This window comes from Rhodamnia argentea, chromosome 11 (assembly GCF_020921035.1).
Source record: "Rhodamnia argentea isolate NSW1041297 chromosome 11, ASM2092103v1, whole genome shotgun sequence".
Taxonomy (NCBI): domain Eukaryota; kingdom Viridiplantae; phylum Streptophyta; class Magnoliopsida; order Myrtales; family Myrtaceae; genus Rhodamnia; species Rhodamnia argentea.
This window is the reverse complement of record NC_063160.1, coordinates 17,500,535-17,510,146: the sequence shown is the minus strand read 5'-3', so window position 1 is coordinate 17,510,146 and position 9,612 is coordinate 17,500,535. Positions and strand designations below refer to the sequence as shown.

The following is a 9,612-nucleotide window of genomic DNA, read 5'->3' as shown; positions in this document are numbered from 1 at the left end:
AGGGGACTCGGAGAGTCGGCTAAGAGCACTACTGCCTCCCTGCCAGGCTGCCGTCTCCGGTGATCACCCCCCACGATCACAGTCATCTGGAGGCAGGGACCTCGTGATGGTCCCCTCTCCCGATAAAACCTTCAAGTATCCAATAGGACCAATACTTCATGCACTCATGCATCTATTGCCAATAAGTATCAACTCAGACAGCGATAGGAAGTACAGATGATATTTCGCAGGCACACACTACCAGTAAATGATGACCCCAACAATGACTCAACCAAGAGGTACTAATATTATCGGAAAAAAGAGGTACCTCCATAAACATCATGGAGGAAATATAACCAAGTCCGTCCTCGGGGCCAACAAATCTGATTACAAAGTAATAATGCTGTATGTAGGAGTTTCAAATAGCTGAAGCTAAAAATTTAAGTATATTGTAATTCAGCCAAACAAGAAAATGAATTGTAAATTAAAAGTCATTTACAGCGGAAATTCCACTTTGGCGGATTACCTAAATATGCCACACATTTTCTAGAACAACCTCATTTTCAGAGTCTTACTCAGACTGGCAAATTATAACTATACCCTGCACGCGTCAGTCCAATGAGAACCGTCACGTTTTAATATAGACAAGAGAGTTCGGTGACATAAGTACTGCCCATTTATATGTGCATCCTGATGCACCGACACCTCAAAAGTTGCCACGCAGAACTGTCATAGAGAAATGAACTTGACAATGGTTTCATCAGATGCAAAATTCAGAAGGTAATTGATCGAGAACTGTGAAACGTTTACAAATAAGCCACAGCTACAAAATAACTTCATTGTCACAGATTCTACCAATACGTCACTGAGAAAAAAGAAAGGCCCTTGAGTTTCTCGTTTACCCGAGCTTTTATTTGACAGAAAACCAGGAAGAAGATATCACATATTCTGAAAACCAAGCTTTTCATCCTCCAAATTAACCCTCATCTGCATAAGATCAATTGTTCATCAGATTAAAACTCTGCTTAGTTCATTTAAAGATAAACTAATAACAAGATGACATCAGATAATATAAGGAGGAGAATTATACACTCGCTCCTGTTTACTAGAAGTTGGCTCGGGGATTTTCTCTTCCCCTTTCTTAATCCAAAAAAGCAGGGGCACCTGAACAACTTAATGCAAATTTCTAAACTTAATAGGAACAAATTTAACTCTACAGTGATTCAGCCCACATATACAAGCTTTGACAATATATAGGTAATAAGTTCTACTCTTGTTATATGTCTTGTGTCATTACTCACATAACATCCCCCTGAAAATGTGAAATTATTACAAATCCCATCAAACAGATGTAGTATACGTAAACTAGATCAAAATTGAATCATAACAGCAGATGAAGATGAAGAAGCAAAAGCTCATGACAAAGCTAACTGGATTTACAAAGAGTCAAACTAAAAAATATCCTAATATGTCAGAAAAGTCCCCAAGCTCCAATGACTTAGAGCTTCAAATTTTGTTCGCAAGAACAAACAGCATAGTAAACAACAATTCAGCCAGATAGATCTCAAAAACTTCTGTGGCCATGAATTTCCAGGAAACTACTCTGTGAGCTTCAGATACATGACACAAAAATCAAGACAGCAAATAAAAAGGGTCTGATGTCAAATATCAAATAGGATGAAAGGGATACACTACACATAAACTGGAATAATTTTGCTATGAACTGTGGATAAGCAATTTCATAAACAGTGCACCATGTTTTGCTCCTTCACGATCCCTTTGGTGACATAATAAATAAACTACCAAACAGTGGCCGCTAAAAAGACTGGTCTCAACACTAACTAATGTCCCTTTCAAAGTAAACCACTTCTCACATTAAAAAAAAAAAAACATGTCATTCCAAAAAGCTTTCAACACATACGATGAAAAATATAAATATGATTTGAGCTATTTCAACTCTTCAAAATTTTAAGAGTACTCATCAAGCAATTGTGATATAAAGTGGCTGGTAGACACAGGTGGTGGCACCACAGAAACGTCATTGAATTCAGTGTAATGTCAGCCCTTAGATTAAGGGGGTGATCCCAACTACCATGTTGATGCCAATAGGATGGTCAATAGAGGTGGTGGCAGATGGGAACACAAGCAGGCAGGGAGAATGGCAGCATACATTACTATTAGATGGCCATGGTGGCTGATGTCATTAACTGCAGGCTTACTCACTTGGCAGCCATCCCAAAAGATGATCAAATAAAGCGTTAGTATGAGACAGTTTGCAACCAATCGGATAATCCAGCAAAATCAATGAGCATGATGTTTCTAGAGTAAAGATTTACAGAGTACAAAGAAGTCACTTTCCCAAAACTATACAATGTAAAACCACAGCTTGGACATGGCTAAACATTGGTCAATTTTCTAAAACAGGCTAGAAATCAGAAAATGAGAAAATATTTTGCTTTATTTTTTTTCCAAAATATGTACAAGCCCTTTTCTTTGTGCAAAATAACATAGCTTCGTCAGTCTCCATCATCCTCGGATGACCACGACAGTGAGTAATTCTATCATGGGTCAAAATTAGGGGACAATTGGTTTGTTACCTTAAAGTTTTGGTTTAGACATCAGTCTTCCTTAGACCTTCACAGTGTGCTAGAGCTATAAGGATCACTCCCTTCCAAATACTTGTTTTTGGGTTAGCACACCATGGTTCCCGAACCAAACTTACCATGAAAAAGTATTGTACCATTAGTTAAAAGTTTACACGTTAAGACATGGATAGCTTTTTATCCAAAGCATGTGTTCAAAACTGAAGGAAGCTTGAGTGTTGCCGGTTACAAATTGGACCAGCATTTGCAATTTACTAAGTCACTAAACCAAAAATTGAATAAAAAATTCACTAATTAAGCAAGAAAAAAGGAGAAGACACACAAGAAAGCACATGAACAAACACGCATCGGTATATGATGCACTTACTCGCAATTAATGCTCGATTTTGTCCCAAGCATTAGCGTTTGAATCTTTTGAACCATACATAAGACTAAATGAGGAACCTAATTAGGATGTTGGTTTAACAAAGGAATAGAAAGGAAATATAAAGCCTAGATCAATCAAGTAAGGGTTCTGGATTAATTATTTGGTGGACTAGAGGATGTCTGGACAAATTTGGCTCAATATTTGACTCCATTAGTGATGAAAAACATCCAACAACACGTTACACAATTACTAAGATTCGCGAACCAAAGGAACGTGCATTACTTGGAATCCTAGCCAGGGAGTATTACAAAGACGAAAACCATTGCCACGAGAAAGGGGCTACTTTTGCAGCCCAAGTGACAAAAATTCAGTAAAAGGTGAGTTAGTTTATCAAGAGTGGCATAAAAGTAGGTTCGCCCAAACTGTCTACCTTAACTACCCAATAGTAAACATCACGCTCTGCACGAAAAAAGCTAGCACAAGGACTACCAGAGGACCGGAGGGGGTATAACAATGACATCGGACTCCTGAACTAATGAAACGTTAAATGCAATGCCTTCTAGTTCGATCTTTTTCAAAGACACTGAACAGGATGATTTTATCTCTTATAAACGAGAAGAGTACGTATAAAGGTAAATCCTTTAGCATCGGTGAACAAGCCCTAAATTCCCATTGAAACCGCAATTGGAATTGATCTGAGGACAGGCCGTATTCTTAATTACCGACATCGCAGGGGACTAGAGACGGGTGATAAGGTTGAATTTAGCTTGAATTAGATCCCTCAAAATCACTAAAAACCCTAGAAGAGGGAGAAAAAGACGGGGGGTCTACGGGAAAGGGAGAAAAAGGGGCGAACCTGTCGGGGCGGGGAGTAATTGCTCAGTGAGAGGAGGAAGAGGTGGGAGGATGGGGCTTGTAGAGCTTATCGTAGACTTGCTCGCCGACGAGGTAGATGCCAAAAGCGACGAGAGCGATGCCGAGGCCAGGAGTGGCGTGGCGGAGCTGATTGCTGAGCATCGGGTGCTTCCGCCACTCGTCCCTCCTCCTGAAGAACTCTCCCGTCGGTCCCAGCGGTTTCGCCATTGCCAAACTCTGATTCTGCTGCCCCTTTGCCAAAGCAAAACGTGTCTCTCTCGCTCTCCGATGCGACGATATATATACGAGCAAACACGCAAATTGCAAAAGATCGTGCGAATGCTGTTTATTTGTTTATTTCGTATATCTTTCAGTTTAGGGGGAGGTGTAATTTATCAAAACCTACATTTTGTCACAATCATTCAATTTGAGTAGAGTGATTAAGAGGCACGCAAGTGATTTGGACACCGACTCGAGAGAAAAAATAAAATGAAATGAAATGACAGCAAATTTGGTGGAGGAAAGAAGATCGGAAAATATTCCAAAATGTCCATTGCCGATGCAAAATAGACTAACTAACATACTATGTCCACGCCGGTATTAGTCAAAATTGAACGGATGAACTGAATTAATACAAAGACAAACTGTTTAGGACTGAATTCCCGCAAGTATAAAATGTTTAGGATTGAATTGGCAAAAATACAAAAAAGTTTAGGATTTTATTTTTACAGAAATGCAATAGGTCATGCTTTGATGCTATATGAGATTTTGTATGATTAATATCAACTGTTCTAAAAATTTAAGTTATTAGATGTAACCCTAATATCATATTTAAGTATTCGGTCTAAATCGTGTGGAGCGACAAAGTTTGGAATGAGAGATTTCGAAACCGGCGGAGAGCTTTCGACGGTTAGGGAAAGAGTCGGGGTCGGGTTGATGGTGACCAAAAGCTGATTAGTCCACCTGACTGACCCAGCAGAAGGTTCAACTCAAACGAACAAAATTAAAGGGCAACATCGATTTTGGCCTCTTCCCACGTAGATTGTTTCAAAATACAAGAAAAAATTTCGTTTAAGGGCTCGAAGTGCTATTATTTTCTCAAATAAAGGGTTGAAGTGAATTTTATTTTAAATAAGGATTTGAAGTATTATTTTTATTTCAGAGAAAGACCTAATCAAAAGCATTTTAGTCATTTCATTTTTGTGATTTTTTTCCTTTTTTGTCTTTTCTTTTTTCCCAAACCTAACATTCCTCTTCTTCCTCCTCCTGTTGTGTGCTGTGCCTGAAATTAAGGAGAAAGGGATGATTCTTGTGTTGGCAAAGATTCAGCAAATTCCGTTCCAAGATGGAAGATCACTCCTCACTCTTAGAATCGTTCGAGTCCAATTTTTCGACCCACTTCAAGAGCCTGTTCTTGAATTCGACACCCGTGTTGGAGCCCATCTCCTTCTCTTGGATTCGCCGACGCTTCAAGCTCTTGCCTCACACTCGGTTGAGGCCAGCCCTCGGCTCGCCCAAGCGAGGCCCTTGTCGGGCTCGAGGACATTTCGAGGGCTACCCTCGCCACCGAGTTGAGCTACGATTAAGCTTTCGTCGGATACGTTCGACCTCACGGGCTAGGCGAGGCCCCCGGCCAGGGCGGCCCTTGACTCGCCCGGGCGAGGCCGGTGAGGGTAGCCCTCGGCTCTTCCAAGCGAAGCTGCTGTAGTCACCGGCGGCCTAGCTTAACCCTCGCCGGTGGCTGGCCATTGAGACCAGTCACCGATGAGGAGCTAGGCAAAAAGAAAAAAAAAAACAGAGAAAAAAGAAAAAGGAAAAAAAGTAAAAAAAAAAGAAAGGAAATGACTAAAATGCCCTTGGTTAGGTCATTTTTTTTAAATAAAGAGCGACTTTCGGGGTCCTTATTTGAAACAAATTTCATTTCGAATCTTTACTTGAGAAAATGATTGCACTTCAAGCCCTTAAAAGAAATTTTCCCAAAATACAATCGATAGATATCAAAAGAAGGAAAAGCCTTAAAAATCGTTGTGACTGGGGCAGTCCAATACACAACTCAATAATATAGCCTTCTTTTGAAACGAGGAAAATTGAAGGTTGGAGATGATGGTGGTTCAAGGATGTCGATTCAGATTGACGGTTCGTGATGCTTCGCTAAGCGTACGGAGTATGAGACGCGTCCGACTTCGGAGGGATAAGAATATACAGGTGTCTGATTCGGCCTCCATAACTGGGTTGAGGCTTCAAGACCTCGATGTTCACTCATTCTATTCCAGAATCGCTTTGCTCCCTCCAACATGCCGCTACCGAATAGCCATGCTTATTGCAGAGTTCTTGATTGGGTTCATGAACATTGTAAGTTTACATTAATATGTGAAATAGGCATCCAAATACCCCAAAAAATTTGTAATAAATGCAGTTTCGAGAGTCTGGTACTTGTTGACTTAAATCACTGGAGTAGATTCATCAACAATGTCCAAGGTTTCCAATGATTGCACGGCCATTCTGTGCGAAAGTGTAGTAGTTGCTCCTCCAGATGAGTCGTTCTGTGTATTATGAGGTTGGCCCCCGTCCTTTAAAAGTGCAACAAAACGCCTCATGTGTCGTTGGATTTGGTCATCAAGCAAGTCTTCTTTGAACATGCTTCCCATCTAATTCATACAGGCAGGAGAAGTAGCTTTGTCAGCTTTACACAGAGCCTCATATGGCTTTAGATACTGGAAATACCTTGCTGCTACATTTTTGCAATAATCGTACAAAATTGCTGACCTGACTGACTAAAGCGTACAGAGGCAGGGTGCTGTAGCTGCATAGGACTTGAACAAGAACTCTGGAAAAAAGCGCAAGCAGTCTCATCCCAATTAGAAATTAACCAAGGAGGGAAATAAGGAGGAGCTCTTAGTTCCTGCATTTTACCCCATTATGAGCCTTGGGATGATGAAACCAATCTTTTCCATAATGCATGAGTGGAGTCCGTAAGTGCTCTAGCAAGAAAGCATAGGTAGGTTTGTTTTTGAGTTAGACTAGACATGATGATCATCCGACGACGACTTTTACTTCTCCATAAAGTAGGATTTGTGTATTTACCCATATCCAGAAGAAAAAGGCCATCTCAAAAGAATTTTGAAACAAGATGAAGTGAATCAGGCGAAGAACAATGATGGGGCGACCGAACCAAAAGTGTTCATCAGTCGGCTTCACTCGAGGTTGAGGGGCTTCAGGATCCTCTCTTCTGCTGTCCACCTCCTGAGCTAAGCGAGTTATTATATGGTCCAGTTTAGCTCCAACAAGGAGCAAAAGCTGCAAGTTCAGTTCAACCATACGTTCAATATTCGCCTAGTCATTGCCATCGACTTCTTAACCTCAAACTGAAACTTCCAGGATTAGGAAAGATTGCCAGTTCACTTACGACTAGTGGTAGAAACGACATCCAAAAGTACGTGTTCCATCCTGCACGAATTTGGCAGCTCAAGAACCTTGGGAAGGCAGTTGAAATAAAAGTACATATGTGTCTCTAAGAGAGTGTGGTGGGTTGCTGGGAGGTTACCTTCCACATTTAGTAGCAAAAACAGGACGACGAATAGCCAAAAGAACCAGCTGCACCGGGTAAACTGTGAGTTGCCCGGCCGGCTATATTACTATTGCAAAGCTAAATTGAAGTCGGAGGGATTACCCTATGCCGACTATCTTTCTAAAATCAACTTCCAGGGCTCGCATCATGTACTTGTGAAAATCGAACTGAGTAAGTGAAGAGCAATGGGCCTGTATACATACAAATGTGTACGTCCAAAGTGTTAAAGACATGATCATCGACCATACTGAACCAATATCCAGATATAAATGGATTCCAACCACTATGTATTCTCACCATAATAAATCCATGTCGCAGAGTGATATAGTCTGATTCCGTGACGGGGCCATAGAATTGTTTCAAAAATGAAATCTACAATGCAAAAATGCCATCAACCAGTGAAATATGAAGTGTAGGCCGTGTTAGATCCTACAATCGCCTCTTTCTGTTTATAATGGTACGCCATATGTCAAGGACATAATGTGCATCAGCAAATGAGTACAGCAAGACTTACCATCCAGCTCACAATAGCTGCTTTCCTCCAATATCCACTCGCGCGTTGTCTGAAGTTCGCACGATGGTCATCACGATCAGTTGATGATGCGGGTGCTGCATGCATTTGCTGAAATAATTAGCTTCATTGTGTTTAATGTGCATTCTTGCTGATACACTTGCTAGGAAACCATTCCCTAACAGTCTCTTGTGGTAGTAGCAAGTGGAATCCGATTCTACTGTCCCTCATTAGTTACTCAAAAGTTAGTGAAAGAGTGAGCAACATCTGTATAGTAGCTTATTGTAAAGAACTCCTCCGCCTCATCATCATCATCATCATAGATAAGTGGTTATGGCAGACCCCAAGAGAAAAAAATGAATTGCTTGCATGCCCAGGGAGCTGGCAATTCAGGATTTCTATCATATTTGTATCAACTACTCGTGCCAGTTATAAAAAGCTCAATGAATTGCAGTGTTGTGTCGGGCTTAGATTTCTATCAATGAATGCAAGTTTAGGTTGACTACCACACAGACATATATGTGGGATGTAATTGCACATTCTGCCACTTTTATATCTTGGTGTGTATGGAAGGCGATAGAATACTTTTTCCTTTCTTGGGAGTGTCTGTCCGAGGGGAATTTTTTTCCCATTTTTTCCACTGACGTATCTGCAAAACGCAAGAAGGGATGGCTGTGACGTAAGGAAACTGTGGCGAAAGCATTGGAGAGCCGACATGATACATGTTGTGAAAATTAGAATTACCCTTGCTCCGCTGAGAACCATTGTAGTCGCGCAAAAGATGACATGAACAACCGCCAACACAAAGACGAATATGTGAAGTTCATGTAGTGCCTCTGTCGACAACAGCGGAACCTGTCCCTGTACACATTGTGAGGCATAGTCGATGTCGGTATTTGCTGCGAGCCAATTAAAGATTTTCCAACTTAGGTGCTCACTTGAAAATATCGGTGGAGATGTTTTACATACTTAAGAGAAGTCATCCCTTTACGGTAACAGCATACCTTATGTGCACAGTGCTCCACACTAGGATCCATTGATAAAAGTCTTCTCCTGTTGTTTCTTGTTTGTAGAAGAAGCTCCCCATGAGTGGCGATCTCCGAAGCTTGCTTCTTGCACGGGTGCATGTGCGAGGCCACATGTGTAGGTATGCATATTCGGCTTAGTATGCTTTGGAAAACAGTTAGCAGAAACGAAATGAACCCTAAGAGCATCAATTCTGGACAGAATGTGGAAAAACAGTGCATGTCAGTTCTAACGTACATGTCCGACGATTATACTAGTTATATGACATTTTGATATTCACAAGGATGTCAAATCTTCTATGTGTTTTTTTCCCCGCTTGATGACCACGAAGAATGTGGTTGGGATGCAGAGAGCGCATGGCAGGCAAATGTGAATCAATGGGTTGAAAGTGAATAGACCGGACCTTCTTTTAACTTTGCTAGGGCCTCAAACAAGGCCTTTTGCTCCTTGTGCTTTAAGAACTGCAGCATATCATCCAGTTCCATCTTAGAAGATCCAATGCAATTGCAGGAGAACCACGAAATTATCAGACACACGTAATCTGTGCAAGTATAACTGACCTTGCCAAGCTGGTGAAGGGCTCGTTCGGCGCAAAGAGAGAGAAAAACTATGATGAAGCATACGCCCGCGATTATCCACGTAGGCGTGTATTCCAAAGATCCCGACTCGTTCTCCATCACCGCCACCAACGCCACCACCTCGG

General features: G+C 41.3%; 2 protein-coding genes across 2 annotated transcripts; both read right to left on the bottom strand.

The window, feature by feature from the left end:
* Positions 1-739: 739 nt before the first annotated feature.
* LOC115747369 (NADH dehydrogenase [ubiquinone] 1 beta subcomplex subunit 3-A) lies at positions 740-4,092 on the bottom strand. The gene is made up of 2 exons (XM_030683507.2): positions 3,806-4,092; positions 740-966 (listed from the first exon to the last, which is right to left on the bottom strand). Exon 1 carries the CDS (start codon positions 4,030-4,032, stop codon positions 3,829-3,831), a length of 204 nt encoding a protein of 67 aa, XP_030539367.1. The 5' UTR covers positions 4,033-4,092; the 3' UTR covers positions 740-966; positions 3,806-3,828.
* Positions 4,093-5,918: 1,826 nt separating this feature from the next.
* On the bottom strand, positions 5,919-9,612 carry LOC115747240 (MLO-like protein 13). The gene is made up of 14 exons (XM_048272385.1): positions 9,470-9,612; positions 9,313-9,370; positions 8,888-9,102; positions 8,628-8,744; positions 8,469-8,532; positions 7,887-7,981; positions 7,670-7,744; positions 7,475-7,563; positions 7,349-7,398; positions 7,211-7,251; positions 6,889-7,101; positions 6,718-6,785; positions 6,571-6,631; positions 5,919-6,452 (listed from the first exon to the last, which is right to left on the bottom strand). The coding sequence occupies exons 1-14, from the start codon at positions 9,584-9,586 to the stop codon at positions 6,246-6,248; spliced, it is 1,470 nt and encodes a 489-aa protein (XP_048128342.1). The 5' UTR covers positions 9,587-9,612; the 3' UTR covers positions 5,919-6,245.

Coding starts and splice junctions, on each gene's coding strand:
- LOC115747369 (XM_030683507.2), bottom strand. CDS start 4,032: ATGGCGAAACCGCTGGGACCGACGGGAGAGTTCTTCAGGAGGAGGGAC.
- LOC115747240 (XM_048272385.1), bottom strand. CDS start 9,586: ATGGAGAACGAGTCGGGATCTTTGGAATACACGCCTACGTGGATAATC. Junction 8,745..8,887: donor TGGAGCACTGTGCACATAAG/GTATGCTGTTAC, acceptor CAATGTGTACAG/GGACAGGTTCCGCTGTTGTC. Junction 7,745..7,886: donor CAGCTATTGTGAGCTGGATG/GTAAGTCTTGCT, acceptor TTTGCATTGTAG/ATTTCATTTTTGAAACAATT.